This window comes from Hyperolius riggenbachi, chromosome 11 (genome assembly GCF_040937935.1).
Source record: "Hyperolius riggenbachi isolate aHypRig1 chromosome 11, aHypRig1.pri, whole genome shotgun sequence".
Taxonomy (NCBI): Eukaryota; Metazoa; Chordata; class Amphibia; order Anura; family Hyperoliidae; genus Hyperolius; species Hyperolius riggenbachi.
Window position 1 is genome coordinate 2,490,151 of NC_090656.1, and position 17,562 is coordinate 2,507,712.

Consider the following 17,562-nt stretch of genomic DNA (forward strand, 5'->3'; position numbering starts at 1 on the left):
GGTGTGTGGACCGGGGGTGCGCAACAAATAATAAAAACAAACTGGGGAACTGCAGGATACTTCGGTGACCGCGTGGCACAGGTGGCTGCTAGAAGCCCCAGGTAAAGTGGTTTGGTTTTTTTTTTGGGTGTGTTTGTTTCAGTTTAGGTTCACTTTAAGTGCTTTCAGGTACAGCTCTGGTACCAATATATAGCTATAGGAAGTGTTTCTGATGATGCTGAAACAAGGGAAATCGCCATACAAGTGGGTATCCTGCATAATTCACTGCATTCCAACACCAGGAATAGCAACTGTATAATAACTGCAACGAGCCATGAATTACTTTTCTCCTATGTTGCTGTCACTTACAGAAGGTAGTAGAAATCTGACAGAAGCGACAGGTTTTGGACTAGTCCATCTCTTCATAGGGGATTCTCAGCAAGGCTTTTATTCTTTTATAAAGATATTCCCTAAAAAGGATTTAAACAATGATGCTGGCCAGCTTCCCTGCTCGCTGCAGTTTTTTGGCAGTTGGACAGAGCAACTGCCATTCACTAAGTGCTTTTGAAAATACATATATATCTGAGAATCCCCTATAAAGAGATTGACTAGTCCAAAACCTGTCACTTCTGTCAGATTTCTACTACCTACTGTAAGTGACAGGAACATGGGAGAAAAGTAATGTATGGCTCATTTTACTCTGGAAACAATGCATTTCTTGTTTGGTTATGTTTGCACATATTTAACATTTTACAATGTTTTTGCCATAGTGCCCCTTTAAGGGTTAACATTCTGATTTACAGTTTAGTGGTGTCTGCCAAGGACTGCCAAATTTGAGCTGACACAGCTAAGAGATCAATTACACTTGTGATTACTTGATGAAAGGTTATTAGACAGGCTCTTCTCTCTAAAAACACATAGGGTGCATTCTCTGATTTCCTTGTGTCATGTGCAAGAGTTCAGGTCCAGCTGAAGTTGAGTAAGATGGGGCTGCCATATTTATTTCCTTTGTAAACGCCAGTTGCCTGCTATACTCCTGGTCTTTCATGCATCAGTAGTGTCTGAATCACACAACTGAAACGAGCATACAGCTAATTTAGCCAGATTTTTTTTGGCAAACATCTGATCTGCATGCTTGTTCAGGGCCGATGACTGAAAGTATGACTGGACCTGGACTCTTACACAGGACAAAAGGAAAATGAAGAGAAAGATCCGCACCACCTTCAGAAAAGCTTAGTCTGTTTTATTGGAAAAAAACATACAAATTTAAAAAGAACTTTAAGGCAGGACAGTCCACTGTTTCGGGCTCCTGCCCATCTTCATGCTGCCTAGTTCTGAAGTAACATACAAAAACACCAACATATATACAGAGAAACAACCAATCACTGAGTATATACTTAATTAGAGGACCTGATGGGAAACAGCCTATTTACATATCTAGTCACACCTCCAACTCCCCCATTGGTGGATCTGAGCAAGATCCAAACATTCAAAAAATAACTGTCAATAATGGCTGAATAAAAAAATATCAAAATCAGGCATGCCTCTAAGATGTATTGGCAAGATATCAGCCAAAACGCCATGGTGGAATATGCTGAATAGCAGAAAAAATCCAAAAAGTAACATTTTATTAAAGAAAACAAAACATCAAAATCCGCATGGAAATGACACATAAACGCATCAATACGACGCGACGCCATACCCGCATACGCGTATAGATGACGTAATAATGCATATCCTCTATCTAGACTACTGACGATCAAAAATACGCATCTATGCCGGACGTATATACACATGAGACAAGCGCTCAAAAAATGACGCATAAACGTATAAAAAATTACGTATCAATAAAACAATCGCCTAGAAAGTGCCACATGAACGCGTCCTAACTATACGCAATCTTTGCGACTAAAAATACGCGTAAAATTAACCAAACACCAAAAAATGCCGAAAAATGCCAAAAAAAGCCGAAAAAATTTCAAAAAAAAGCCGAAAAAATGTCAAATGCCAAGAAAATGCCAAGAAAATGCTGAAAAAATGCCAAAAACATAAAAATGCCATATATGAAAAAATCATGCCATATATGAAAAAAATCAATTCAGCACTTTCCACCAATGGTATATCAGATGATTGGTAGTATAATAAAAAATATCCAATAAAAGAAAGCTAATAAGGCCTATAAATATCTATGAGTCTATCAGTATCACCAATCTAGTCTCAAATCATACTCTTTATTTAACCCACTATTCACAGTGTCAAGTTCTCTGATCCATTTAGATTCTAACTTCAATAATCTAGACAATCTATCACCCCCTTTATTATCCTGTTTTGGGGTTAAACAGGATAATAAAGGGGGTGATAGATTGTCTAGATTATTGAAGTTAGAATCTAAATGGATCAGAGAACTTGACACTGTGAATAGTGGGTTAAATAAAGAGTATGATTTGGCATGATTTTTTCATATATGGCATTTTTATGTTTTTGGCATTTTTTCAGCATTTTCTTGGCATTTTTTTGGCATTTATTTGACATTTTTTCGGCTTTTTTTGACATTTTTTCGGCATTTTTTTGGCATTTTTCGGCATTTTTTCGGCATTTTTTGGTGTTTGGTTAATTTTACGCGTATTTTTAGTCGCAAAGATTGCGTATAGTTAGGACGCGTTCATGTGGCACTTTCTAGGCGATTGTTTTATTGATACGTAATTTTTTATACGTTTATGCGTCATTTTTTGAGCGCTTGTCTCATGTGTATATACGTCCGGCATAGATGCGTATTTTTGATCGTCAGTAGTCTAGATAGAGGATATGCATTATTACGTCATCTATACGCGTATGCGGGTATGGCGTCGCGTCGTATTGATGCGTTTATGTGTCATTTCCATGCGGATTTTGATGTTTTGTTTTCTTTAATAAAATGTTACTTTTTGGATTTTTTCTGCTATTCAGCATATTCCACCATGGCGTTTTGGCTGATATCTTGCCAATACATCTTAGAGGCATGCCTGATTTTGATATTTTTTTATTCAGCCATTATTGACAGTTATTTTTTGAATGTTTGGATCTTGCTCAGATCCACCAATGGGGGAGTTGGAGGTGTGACTAGATATGTAAATAGGCTGTTTCCCATCAGGTCCTCTAATTAGTATATACTCAGTGATTGGTTGTTTCTCTGTATATATGTTGGTGTTTTTGTATGTTACTTCAGAACTAGGCAGCATGAAGATGGGCAGGAGCCCGAAACAGTGGACTGTCCTGCCTTAAAGTTCTTTTTAAATTTGTATGTTTTTTTCCAATAAAACAGACTAAGCTTTTCTGAAGGTGGTGCGGATCTTTCTCTTCATTTGCCACAGTTTGAGTCCCATGGTGTCCGGGACTATTAGATCTGCACACCTGACCATCTGAAATTGATGGAAGCCAAGCAAGTGCGACTCCACACTCAAAATTACAGGACAAAAGGAAAACATGGAGACATGCACCCTGTATGCATTAAGCGATGGGGCACACCGAGCGGGTTTTCAGGCGGTTTTGCAGCCGCTTGCGGATACGCTTGGTCAATGTATCTCAATGGGGTGGTTCACACCAGAGCGGGAGGAGTTTTGCTGAAACGCATACTCCCGGGGTGAGGCATTTTTTGGATTGCGGAGGCGTTTCTGCCTCAATGTTAAGTATAGGAAAAACGCAAACCGCTCTGAAAAACAGCAGTTCAGAGCGGTTTTCCAGGCGGTTTTGTTACAGAAGCTGTTCAGTAACAGCTTTACTGTAACAATACATGAAATCTACTACACCAAAAACGCTTCACAAAACCGCAAAACGCTAGCTGAAACGCTTACAGAAAAAGAAGAAAAAGCGTTTCAAAATCTGCTAGCATTTTGCGGATCTGCTAGCGGGTTTTGGTGTGCACCAGGCCTTAGAGTTTTTAGCATATCTAATTCCCCCTCGTGTCTAGTCACAAGGGTAATTTGTATCTTTCAGCTGTGTCCGCTCAGGAATATCCTCTGCCTCAACAGAGCAGCTGATATGTAAACACAGGATGTTAACCCTGTTTGCTTCCATGAAAGCAGGAAGTAGACTGCAGAATTATTGCAGGATTTGTATAAGCTGTAACAAAAATGTTTATGTAAAGGTGGTTATGCTGTTTATCTTTTAGTGTGTGTGTCGTCTGTGTGTGTGTCGTCTGTGTGTGTGTCGTCTGTGTGTGTGTCGTCTGTGTGTGTGTCGTCTGTGTGTGTGTCGTCTGTGTGTGTGTCGTCTGTGTGTGTGTCGTCTGTGTGTGTGTCGTCTGTGTGTGTGTGTCGTGTGTGTGTGTGTCGTCTGTGTGTGTGTGTGTCGTCTGTGTGTGTGTGTGTCGTCTGTGTGTGTGTGTGTCGTCTGTGTGTGTGTGTGTCGTCTGTGTGTGTGTGTGTCGTCTGTGTGTGTGTGTGTCGTCTGTGTGTGTGTGTGTGTCGTCTGTGTGTGTGTGTGTGTCGTCTGTGTGTGTGTGTGTGTGTGTGTGTGTGTGTGTGTCGTCTGTGTGTGTGTGTGTGTCGTGTGTGTGTGTGTGTGTCGTCTGTGTGTGTGTGTGTGTCGTCTGTGTGTGTGTGTGTGTGTGTGTGTCGTCTGTGTGTGTGTGTGTGTCGTGTGTGTGTCGTCTGTGTGTGTGTCGTCTGTGTGTGTGTGTGTGTGTCGTGTGTGTGTCGTCTGTGTGTGTGTGTGTGTGTCGTCTGTGTGTGTGTCGTCTGTGTGTGTGTCGTCTGTGTGTGTGTGTGTGTCGTGTGTGTGTGTGTGTCGTCTGTGTGTGTGTGTGTCGTCTGTGTGTGTGTGTGTCGTCTGTGTGTGTGTGTGTGTGTCGTCTGTGTGTGTGTGTCGTCTGTGTGTGTGTGTGTGTCGTCTGTGTGTGTGTGTCATCTGTGTGTGTGTCGTCTGTGTGTGTGTGTGTGTCGTCTGTGTGTGTGTGTCGTCTGTGTGTGTGTGTGTCGTCTGTGTGTGTGTGTCGTCTGTGTGTGTGTGTCGTCTGTGTGTGTGTGTCGTCTGTGTGTGTGTGTCGTCTGTGTGTGTGTGTGTGTCGTCTGTGTGTGTGTGTGTGTGTGTGTGTGTGTGTGTCGTCTGTGTGTGTGTGTGTCGTCTGTGTGTGTGTGTGTGTGTGTGTGTGTCGTCTGTGTGTGTGTGTGTGTGTGTGTGTGTGTGTGTGTGTGTGTGTGTGTGTCGTCTGTGTGTGTGTGTGTGTGTCGTCTGTGTGTGTGTGTGTGTGTGTCGTCTGTGTGTGTGTGTGTCGTCTGTGTGTGTGTGTCGTCTGTGTGTGTGTGTCGTCTGTGTGTGTGTGTGTCGTCTGTGTGTGTGTCGTGTGTGTGTGTGTCGTCTGTGTGTACAGTGTGTGTGGTGTCTGGTGTGTGTGTGTGTGTAGTCTGTGTGTCCCACTGGAAGGAGAGGGATTCGCTGCGCAAAACGTCCACTAGGGGCATTCCTGCAGGCTTTGCTGAGCTGCGCTCTCCCTGGCCACACCCCCTACTGCTTCCCCACCTCCCTGCGCACTGGGGCAGAGGGAGATCTCTCTTTCCAGTGTCGCGACCCAGAGGTCATGAAAACTATTCATTGCAGGCCAAAGGAGCGGCGAGGGTGGAGACTACCTGATCTGCCCAGAGCAGGTAGTCTAGGTTGGTTATAATTTTTTTTTTTCTTCTTCTCATCCCACCTCGGGCTCTCTTCAGTGCCTGATGCACACCATGCAATTTCCCATCAGATAGATAATTTCCGACAGGTCCTACGTATAGAAGTGATCAGAATCAATCGGAAATCAGATATGATTTGTTGTAAATTATCAACCCATCTGTTTGACTCATCTGTTTGACGGGAAATTGCATGGTGTGTACCAGGCTTAAGGCCCATACACATGGCAGGTGAAACTCTAACTACCGCCTCTGCTGAGAATCCGGCTTATTGTGCGGCTGCCCCCCGGCTGCTCAGCTAGCGTTTCGCCTTTTTTTTTTTCTTAAAGTAAAAAGAGCTTTTTGGTTTCTTTAAGCCTCTTGCAATATCCTAGTGGATGTGTCACTCTGAGCTTTTTGGGTTCTCGGTAACACTCGAATGACCAAGTTCTTCCTCAAGGAGCCTCATTTATCCATGCTTTGCACTGATGAGATCCGAAACAGCTGTATGCATGGAATTAGCGTGGTTCTGTCAAGTCAATAGGCCCCCTCTTCACTCCAGCAGCTTTGGATGTGTGTTTGGTTTCTTAGGGGTATTTACATTTTCAGCAGTGATGCATCATGGGAGATATCTCTCGCATAAAGCTGAGTGATGTCATCGGTTTTTAAGAAAGAACATTTTTATATTGTGCTAGAAATTTCATATGTTGCCGCTTCAAATGTCAGTATATTAGACATAACGTCTAATGCTTAGTACACACCTTACAATTCTCTGATAGATTTACTGTCAGATTGATTAGTCCCGACAGGTCCAATCTGAAATCCAGTCGATTTATCTGTTCAATTCTATGGAAGATTATGTTGGAAATTTGATCTGACAGTTGTATCGTGTGTACCGAGTATAAAACCTCTAGTAGAAAAGATGGCAGAAGCCTCATTCGACAAGGTAGCATTTCAGCACATCGCTTACTAATCTTAACGAGTATTTTGTTTACTAACCCCATAGTATTGTTAAGGTGTCTACACACATCCAATCTCGTATGGCCAATAATTGCCCAATTTAACCACTTAACCACCAGCTAACGCCGATGGGCGGCGGCTGGTCGTTTGTGGTTTTACATGGAAACGGCCGCTCATTCTAGCGGCTGTTCCATGTCCGTTCACGGAGGGAGTCTCCGTGAACTGCCTGCGAGCCTCCGATCGCGGCTCGCAGGCGAAATGTAAACACGCGGGGAAGAAATCCCCACTGTTTACATCAATACGACGCTGCCCGTAAAGGAGATCGGCGATCCCAGGCCTCTGATTGGCCAGGGATCGCCGGCATTTGATAGGCTGAAGCCTATCCTAGGTGGCGCAGGACGGATATCTGTCCTGCGCAGCCCATAGGGAATGGGGGAGGGAGAGGAAAGGAGGGCGGAAATCGCTGTGGAGGGGGGCTTTGAGGAGCTCCCCCGCTCGGCCACACGGAGCGGCGGCGGTCAGGACCCCCCCCCAGCAGGTCATCCCCCTAGTGGGGAAAAAGGGGAGGGGAAGTCTGATCGCCCTGCCTGGTTCCCGATCTGTGCTGTGGGCTGGAGAGCCCACGCAGCACAGAATCGGCCACAATAGCCCGGTCCTTAAGTGGTTAACAAGTCCCATGTAGTATGAGAGCTCACCTGTGCAGTCTGTTTTCAGCATTCCTGAATCTGTTGTCCCTCACACTGCATGGAGGTGGTATAATTGATGTGTACACTGTGATGTGCGGTATGAGCTGGACACTGCATGGAGGTGGTATAACTGATGTGTACACACTGATGTGCGGTATGAGCTGGACACTGCATGGAGGTGGTATAACTGATGTGTACACTGTGATGTGCGGTATGAGCTGGACACTGCATGGAGGTGGTATAACTGATGTGTACACTGTGATGTGCGGTATGAGCTGGACACTGCATAGAGGTGGTATAATTGATGTGTACACTGTGATGTGCGGTATGAGCTGGACACTGCATGGAGGTGGTATAACTGATGTGTACACTGTGATGTGCGGTATGAGCTGGACACTGCATGGAGGTGGTATAATTGATGTGTACACACTGATGTGCGGTATGAGCTGGACACTGCATGGAGGTGGTATAACTGATGTGTACACTGTGATGTGCGGTATGAGCTGGACACTGCATGGAGGTGGTATAACTGATGTGTACACTGTGATGTGCGGTATGAGCTGGACACTGCATGGAGGTGGTATAACTGATGTGTACACTGTGATGTGCGGTATGAGCTAGACACTGCATGGAGGTGGTATAACTGATGTGTACCCTCTGGTCATGAAGCTGCCATGTAATGTGTTGTATAAGCATGTCACTTTGTGTCCCGCACAGATTGTGAATCGGCACGGTCCGGAGGCAGACAGACACTTGTTACGCTGCTTATTCTCACATGTGGATTTCAGTGGCGATGGTAAAAGCAGTGGTAAAGATTTTCATCAGGTGGGTGTCTGAAGATTACACGGTTTAAGCAAAGTGAAAGGAAGGCAGTGCTGTGCAGTGTGTGTCATTTCCAGGAATCCCTACACTTCACATCGCTTACAGTGGTGGGGTTTTTGTTTTTCCAATCTCAACTCTGCTTGTGCAGTAAGCCAGCACCTATTGAGTAAGGAGACCTTGGGCAAGACTCACTAACACTGCTACTGCCTATAGAGCACCCCCTAGTAGCTGCAGCACTGTTGCTTTGAGTCCACCAGGAGAAAAGCACAATATAAATGTTCTGTGTCTGTACCAGGAGTGTAGCACAGCCCACAGACAAGCCCCTACCCCTTTCCCAACAAGAGCTCCCCGGACTCCTTCTCCAGTCTAAGGCTGGCCATACACTTGTAGATTTCCACCCAATGTTCCAATTCCATTCTGAAAAGATTTAGTTCAGAAGCAATTGATTCCTACCATATACTGCACAATTTCCAATAGATTTCAGCAGGGAATCGATAGAAAATTGAACGAGCTGCAGAGTTGCACCGATTGATGCAGCGCCAAGCTATAGGCCATCGATCTGCCAATGCTGTTGCCCCGCCCCTAATTGTTCAGAAATCAATTGAACAGGATGCCACCTGGTCACAGCTGAAGCACTACACGGCAAGCCCTTTCTCTCCCTTCCAATGTAACTTGCGTTCCTTTTTGTCTTGTAGACCCAGTTTCTGATCCAAGAGTGTGCGTCTCTGATAACCAAGCCCAACTTCATCTCCACCCTCTCGTACGCCATTGACAATCCATTGCACTACCAGAAGGTCGGTATGGGGGACTTGCTGCTTCTGCTGTACTGGCGTCACATTCTCAGTCTTTCATCTTATGTATTTTCTCCTTTGTGTTGTAGAGTCTAAAGCCATCTCCCCATCTATTCGCCCAGCTGAGTAAGGTGCTAAAGCTCAGCAAAGTTCAGGAGGTAAGTGCCCGTTTCAGAAAACTGCATGGAGGATCAGCTAATCTGTATTATGTTCAGTCTAACCCGGGGTTCAAACCTGGCTGCTGCTCATGTATTTTTCATCATGCAAATTTGCATTAATGGATACATCTGCCAATTTAAAAAAAAAATCAAGATTTACTTAAAGGGGCACTACAGCGAAAAACTGTAAAATTTAAAATATGTGCAAACATATAGAAATAAGTACAGGTTTTCCAGAGTAAAATGAGCCATGAATTACTTTTCTCCTATGTTGCTGTCACTTACAGTAGGCAGTAGAAATCTGACAGAAGTGACAGGTTTTGGACTAGTCCATCACTTTATAGGGGATTCTCAAGGAGAGATTTTCAAAAGCACTTAGTGAATGGCAGTTGCTCTGTCCAACTGCCAAAAAACTGTGTAGGGAACGGGGAAGCTGGCCAGCATCATTGTTTAAATACTTTATTAGAGCATATCTTTATAAGGAATAAAAGCCTTGCTGAGAATCCCCTATGAAGAGATGGACTAGTCCAAAACCTGTCACTTCTGTCAGATTTCTACTACCTACTGTAAGTGACAGCAACATAGAAGAATAGTAATGTATGGCTAATTTTACACTGGAAAAAATGTACTTATTTGTATATGTTTGCACATATTTTAAATTTTACAGTTTTTCGTTGTAGTGCCCCTTTAAAGCTGTGTAAAACCCTGACATAATATTCAATAAACATGTTTTTCTACCTTTTTATATGCCATGCAGTTATCATATTGCTTTTGTGCCTAAGTATATTATTATTTATTTAGAAATTATACATTCCCAAAGTACACTTTTTTTTTTTGCCCTGAGAGCTGACTTTGCATTTTATTTATAACTGCTTTATTCATCTTCTAACAAGCAGAAATGCTTTATGATTCTGTGTACAGGAGAGCCTGCAGTGTCAAATTGTTTGTTTAATTGCATCAAGTGAGAAATGTAAACTCAAGATAACATTATCTAAAGTTCTGATGCATCCAGCTTTACTGGCAGGGAACTTCGAAGTTCTGTGTGTAACCCTTTGAATGCTGTTCTGGGTTTCATTCCGCTTTATCCTGGGACTCGCCCAGCCCCATGTGTCCCTCGCTGCAGCTCCCCGCTCTCTGGCAGTTTCCCAGGGTATGCTCTGCAGCAGTTGGGTTGGCAGCTTCTGCACATGTGCGGCCATGCTGCTCGCAGTCGCACTCCCGTAGCCGGGATCCTTGTGCACATGTGCAGTACTTCTGGACCAGAGACTTTCTGGGACAGAAAAAGGGACTCTCCTACGTCCCACAATGAAATTGGCTCTTGATGGCACACGGCTCTCTGCCATAGCAGCAGCAGAGTGGGCCACTGCGGAGGGAGAGCGGCTTGATCAGCAGTTGCGGCAGGAAAGTGCGATGCGGTAATTGAAATCTACGCCTTAGTTTCCAAACTGGGATTAGATTCAAATTACGAACGTCTGGAATTTTTTTCCATTTAACAGAGTGTAAAGGCATGTGCGCTTATAGAGAAACTGTGACCAACAATTGCACTTCATCCCAATCAGTAGCTGGTACCACCTTTCCCATGAGAAATCTTTTCCTTTTCACAAACGGACCATCAGGGGGCGCTGTATGGCGGATATTGTGGTAAAACCCCTCCCACAGTGTGATGTCAGCACCTAGACTTTCATTTTGTCCGTTTCTATGCGTGACGCACAGAACTGCGTGCAGCAATGCGGATGAGAAACGTATGCGTCTCATACGCATACATGTGAACTAGGCCATTGGAAAGCATTGATAGGCCTTTCTATGCGTATATTGTACCCGTTCCCTCAAAACGGCTAGCAACGCACATAGTCTGAACAGGGCCTTATACATAATTAGTGTAAAAATGAAACCTTTTTTTATTACATTTTCACTGGAGTTCTTCTTTAAGGGCCCTTTCACACTGCACAAAAAAGCGGCAACACAGAAAAATGCTAAATTGAACGGTGAAAACTCCTTTCATGCTAGTATGAATTCACACTTCACTGAACACTTCATGCCCCAAATTCCACCTTCATTTTTGAAAATTAGGGAAAAGCCTGAAACCTCCCCTGACCCGAACGTTTGGGGTTTTTAGTATAGATTGGAGATTAGATCACATGGGGCAAGCTCATTTTAATTGCGGACTTCTCTCACCCAACACATTTGTGCTTCAAAAAAGTGTTTGTAAAAGTTGTCTACATCAGTCATTCTGCATCAGAAGCTAAGTCCATGTCCATATCATTCATTTCAGGTGATCTTTGGCTTGGCTCTTCTGAACTCCTCCAACAGTGACCTGCGAGGATTTGGTAAGTGCACTCACCACCCACTATATAGGACATGGATTTCTTTTTGTGAATTTGGCTATGTTGGAGGGTTTACAGACAGTAAGAGGTGTTTTTTATTTCTTTGCCCCCGACAGCTGCACAATTTGTGAAGCAGAAGCTGCCGGATCTGCTGCGTTCCTACGTGGACGTGGACGTTAGTGGCAGCCAAGAAGGTGGCTTCCAGGACATCGCCATAGAGGTCTTGCACCTCCTCCTCTCCAATCTCCTTTTTGGCCAGAAGGGAGCCTTTGGGGTTGGGCAGGAGCAGATTGTTGCATTTCTGAAGACCCTACGCAGAGGTAAGTTCTGTAGAATAATTTACAGTTTGAACTTCTAATCCTCATGAAAACAAAATTGCAAACTAGTCATGGAGATGCTGTATCACTGCAGACAAGCCAACCAAATTTTCGGTGTAGTAGGGTGGTTGGCTTATCTGTGGATTACCTGGGGGAGGTGATGTGTGCCTATGTACAGTGTGTGCCGGGAAGCGTAATACAATATGTATAGCTAACCTGCCCTTGCTCCGGCTTGCATCCTCTGGCCACTAGAGCACCAGGCACACTGGTCACATGACAGGAAGCATGGAGCTCTAGTGTCATGTTCAGAAGCTGCATGGCATTGATCTTTTTTTGGAAGTCTAATACAGTAAAGTCTGTTATCCAGTACCGGCAGGGATCGGCTGATGCTTTCTGGTTGCTTGAGAATCCTAGTTAAAAAATAAGCCTTGCTACTACAGCACCATACCCCCACTCTATATACATGCCATGAACTCTAATGTTAAAATCCAGTAATTGAAATTATATTAACCATGGTGAAGCTGTGTAACCCAGGCTTAACGTACAGCCCACAAGCGTCGTATGAAGTAATGAGTACTGCTGGGGATTTGTACTGCTTGGTTGAGACTGCTGGATTAGTGCATAGTTTGCTTCTGGTTTGCATTCAAGGTGTGTATCAGCCTGTGGGGGGCGCTGCACACCTCTGGTTTCTTTTCATTATTTGCAGCCTGACTAGGAGCGCTGCCTATTTCTTGCTGTTCTTTGAAAAACGTGTAGACCATTTATAGGCTAGCGGCCCCAGGCTTTAACCCTCCTGGTGGTAACCCCAACCCACACTCCGGGGTAGCGGCCGCAGAGGATTGCATGGCCCCGGGAGGGATTTTTTAAAAATAAAACTTGTTGTAATACTTGTAGCTAGCACTAGGCTAGCTACCTGTGTCCAAGTCCCTCTGCTCTGCTCCGATCGCCTCCGTAATACGTACCCCCCAGGGATCCCGCGATGGCGCAGCCTCCCAATCAGCTCCAGGCTTTGCTAATGGGGAGGGTCGGGACTGCCCATGACGTCATGTCCGTCGCCGTAGCGATGGCTGAAGCTGATTGCGGAGGCTACGGCTCTCGCGGGATCGTGGCTGGGTAAATATAAGAGGCGGGATCAGAGAGGTGCGGTGGACTTGGGGGACACTGGTAGCTAGCCTAGTGCTAGCTACAACTATTACAACAAGTTTTATTCAAAAAATCCCTCCCGCGGACGCAGCCACCGAAACTGCGTACCGCCAGGAGGGTTAACTATGTTTGAACGTTTATTGGTTAGGTCTCTTCCGAGAGGGCACCTCATCGTAGTGGAAGTCTAGTACTGAACAATCTGTGCACAAGCCGTCCTTGAAGCAAACGGCCTCCTTTGCTGCATCGATTTTGAATGCAAGTGGTGTAATCTGCCTGTGTGCACATCTATGCAGCTGGTCAATTCTGCTGCTGCCTATATTTGAAAGCGCTGCCATTTCCTGCTTTTGAGACTGATGGATAGCTTAGTTCTGGATAACCGGGACTCTACTGTAAATTTTATGTATCTGTGCATGTGACCGCACCCAAAAACCTATGTTCTCTTACGCCTGTTTTCACATTATAACGTAAGCAGGTAGAGAGCATCTCATCACAGTATTTTCCATTTATTTATTTATTTTTTTAATAAGCATTTTAGCTTTGGACATGTAGATGTTGGATGGTTTTGAAGGAAAATATGAAGGGATATTTTGCACTGTTATCTGGATAACCCTTTACTCCGCCCCTCTGCCATCAGATTTCCCCCAGGAGCGTTGTCCAGTGGTGCTTGCACCACTTCTCTACCCTGAAAAACGGGACATCCTAGTGGACCGGATTCTATCTGACTCTGGAGGGATCACCAAGACCATGATGGACAGTTCTCTGGCGGACTTCATACAGGAAATGGGATATAGCTCCTGTTCCAGGTCAGTGTATATTAGCAGATGGGGCCGGCCTTGTCTGCTGGACATGCATGGGCTGCAGATATCAGATTTCTCCTTTATGAGAAGTTTACAAATACAATTTAGTTAAGGTTTTTTTTCTGTTAACCACTTCACCCCAAAGCGGATTTTACCCCAACGGACAAAAGCAATTTTCACCTTTCAGTGCTCATCCCTTTCGTTTGCCAATAGCTTAATCCCTACTAATCACAAATAAATTATCTATATTTTTTTTTTTTTTTTCACCACCAATTGGGCTTTTTGAGGTTGATATTTTTTCAGTAATTTTCTATGCATTTTAAAGGGGAAAACCAGGAAAAAAATGAAAAAAACACTTTCTCCAATTTCATCCCCTATAGTTTTAATATAAACACTGCTACTGTGCAGAAGACCCACACATTTTATCTGCCTATTTGTCCTGGTTATCACAAGATTTTAATTATGTCCGTAGTACAAAGTATGGTGACAATATAGTCCCCCCTCCCCCCAATAATCTCACATGCACAGCAACAGCACTGTCTGACTTATAAAAAAACATCCTGCTAGAGCCTCTTAACAGCTCCAGCATGTTTTTATAAGTCAGCTGGTCATTAAGTGGTTAATAAAGTGTCACATTAAAAAAAACATTTTTTTTCTTTTCTTTGTGGTGAAGTGTTAACTCTTGCTTGTTAACGCTTTGTCACCTATACTCTGCCTTAAAGGGAACCTAAACTGAGGAGATGGATTTTTCCTTTTAAAATACCAGTTGCCTGACTCCCCTGCTGATCCTGTGTCTTTAATACTTTTAGCCACACCCCCTGAACAAGCATGCAGATCAGGTCCTCTGACTGAGGTCACACTGGATTAGCTGCATGCTGGTTTCAGGTGTGTGATTCACACACTACTGCAGCCAAAGAGATCAGCAGGGCTGTCAGGCAACTGGTATTGCTTAAAAGGAAACATCCATATCCCTCTCAGTTAAGGTTCCCTTTAAAGTGTAACTGTCGGGCATAAAATCAAAAATCAATTCTTTATTTTTTTTTATTTGGTAAACCAGTAGTAAGGATGCTAACCAGGCAATACAAAAGTTAAATCACTATTACTTCTAGTGTTGATAAATAATTCCCCAGTATGCCTGACTCCTATTTGGTACATTGCTGCACAAATGAAGTTGCAGGGCATGCTGTTTTTTTTTTTTTTTTTTTAGCTAAAGCTTGATTTGAAGAAAATCGTGAAACTTAATCGCAATTTTTGACAGCAAAAAATCGCCATTCCATTTTTCCTAAAATCGTGCAGGCCTACTCTACAGCTATATCTTAAGTTTATAGTGCATCTCTGGTGTGCATAAAACCAGGGATACACTACAGAGGTCTGTTTTTGGACTGGCTCCACAGCTTTGGTTACAGTTTTTATTACACACTGAAGAGTTTGGGCCACATGTTTGAACTATTTCAGTCTTCTTATCCCATAGTCGAGAAAATACTCTGCTCACTGCATTGCTGACACTACTTGGCCTCTCTCTCGAGTCTGGCTTTCCAGTGAGTAATCCGATTTCAGCCTGTCTGTTTCTGCTGTTGTACTTCTGGAACTGCTGTAGGTATAAGTTGAAAAGGTTGCTTCGTATGCCTTGTACAAAGGCCTTTCCTGGACTAGCCTCACCAGCAGAGGTTGAGAGTGGTCTCATTCCAGACAAAAACACAGAGCAATCCTAAAAATGAAAGATTTGTGATCGGAGCTAGAAGTGAGTTCACCATGATCTGTAAATTGTCTTGTTTTAATAATTTCAGCCTGGAAGAATGCCGCAATATCATCGTTCAGTTTGGCGTGGGGAGGGTGACGGCGTTGCAGGTTGCTCGGGTCCTGGGCATGATGGCACGCACCCACACAGGGCTCACTGATGGCATCTCCTTACAGGTGAGTATCCAGTGCTGCTGCTGCAGGAGAAGCCATGCTAGAAGTCCTGGCATTGGTGGTAACCTCTCTGTATTTCACAGTCCCTTCCACCGTCTGTCATCTGGGGGGAAGACAAGGACAGTGTGACCTGGAATGTGGAGATCCTCATTGATGTGGTGAAAGAGGTGGTGAGTGGCAGTCTCTGATTTTTATTTCCCAGGCATATAGTCGGTTTTGTGCTGGAAGCTCTTGGTCTCTAACAAGGTTTTTTTCCCCCCCTTTTTACAGAATCCCGGCTTGAACTTTAAGGAAGTGGCCTATGAACTAGACTATCCAGGCTTTCTGATCCGTGACAGCAAGGGTCTTCAGATTGTGGTGTATGGAATCCAGAGGGGGCTTGGTATGGATGTATTCCCCATAGAGCTCATCTACCGGCCTTGGAAACATGCTGAAGGCCAGGTAACTGAGGCTTTGCACTCTGTGATGGACTATTTGTTAGGCTGGAGGTGAGGGCTTTGTAGACCCCAGGAGAAGGGAGTGGGTTTAGGCTGTGAGGTGAATAGAACGGGCGACCACAGTAGTAAGAAGGTTGAGTAACATGAGTGGTTGAAGGAGAAATATAGGGAGTTGGGGTTAGACAGATAGAATGTAAAGGCACGGTGGGGGTTTTTTTTTTAAGCTGATGTAAAATGGGTGAACCAACTGGAGAATAATAAACTCAATGAAGCGTCTGTGCTCGATGGGCTGTCTGTTGGCCACTGTCCTACCAACAATATGTATTTGTAGTATTACAGATATCCCATATAAAAGGCTTTAAACAAAATCCTTTTCTATACAAATTATTGTAGTTACATACAGTACAAAGAATTTACAAAAATGACATGACAGGGTTATAAAATATTCAGATAACAATAAATGCCTAACCACTTTGGTCATCTAAAGTACAGTTTTGAGTACACAAGCTACAACACAGCCCATATAAGTCATCTACGAGATGTATATATGGTCTGGACCATATATATCAGCCGGTGATAGTGTAGTGTAGATTAGAGACAGCTTGGGGGGGGGGTGTTTCCACAAGATTCCCCTGCACCATACATGCACCATGTTAAGTATTTTTGCCTTCTAAACCTTGGTGCGTCTTATGCCATGCATACACGGCTCGGTTTATGCGCCGGATCGAGTCAGCGGCTTGATGCCGGAGCGTCCCCGCGGATCAATTGCCGCTGGTCCCCGCCGGTGCATCCTTATCACCGCTCGATTCCCCGCTATTGTCTGCCGGCAGGAATCGAGCAGTCGCGGGTCGAGCGGCATGATCGGGCCAGCTGAATATTATCAGCTGGCCGATACATGGTACAGAAACGTACCGTGTATCCCCAGCATTGTAGTTCGAAACAATATGGTACTTCCTGGAGATAGTGTCCTTACATTATCTGAATTGAGATAAGCTTGTTACTGTAGCAAAATAGACTTAGCAGAATCCTGTTGGCACTGCACAGTTTAGCAAAGAGGCACAAACCAGGTGGTAAAACAGGGGACATATAGGGCGAAGCAGGTCACTTCGGAGCGCACTCTTCCCTGCGCTGCGTCTGACCTGGAAGCTGCCATAGACATTATGATAGTCTATGGACGCACAGCGGGTTTTTAATGTAATTTTGGGCGCTGGTGATATCACCCTGTGCCCAACTAACCGGGCGGCGTACGAACACTTATGCCATATAGTGACTTATATTGGAGAAAAGGGGTTTGCGTGTGTATTATCTGTAAGCGGCAAAGGAATGTTTTTCTTAAAGGGCATAATGCTCTCCAGTTTTAGAGCAGAGGACGTTCTGAGTCGAGGTCTGCTTTTAATGCGGATTTGTTTTATCTGTTTGTATGCAGCCTGGAATTTGGCTATTTTATATCGGCCACAACTGCTTGTGATCGATTCTGTTCCAAGCAGCAAAAAAATGTGCATAGGATCTAAAACAAATCTCACCTCGTCTGCTGCTTCCCATTGACCATTGCTTTAGACACAACAACCACTCGGTGGCGGCCTATTGCACATGCGGCATGTGTGATGTCACACAAC

The 17,562-nt window shown here is 44.3% G+C and overlaps 1 protein-coding gene across 1 annotated transcript in view; it reads left to right on the forward strand.

The window, feature by feature from the left end:
* Window positions 1–17,562, forward strand: part of CNOT1 (CCR4-NOT transcription complex subunit 1) — a 101,467-nt gene that overhangs the window by 29,666 nt on the left and 54,239 nt on the right. Inside the window, 9 exon segments of the mRNA XM_068260314.1 lie at window positions 7,964–8,071; window positions 8,764–8,862; window positions 8,949–9,017; window positions 11,290–11,344; window positions 11,458–11,661; window positions 13,436–13,604; window positions 15,386–15,512; window positions 15,593–15,679; window positions 15,780–15,950. Coding sequence (XP_068116415.1) covers window positions 7,964–8,071; window positions 8,764–8,862; window positions 8,949–9,017; window positions 11,290–11,344; window positions 11,458–11,661; window positions 13,436–13,604; window positions 15,386–15,512; window positions 15,593–15,679; window positions 15,780–15,950 — 1,089 coding nt within the window.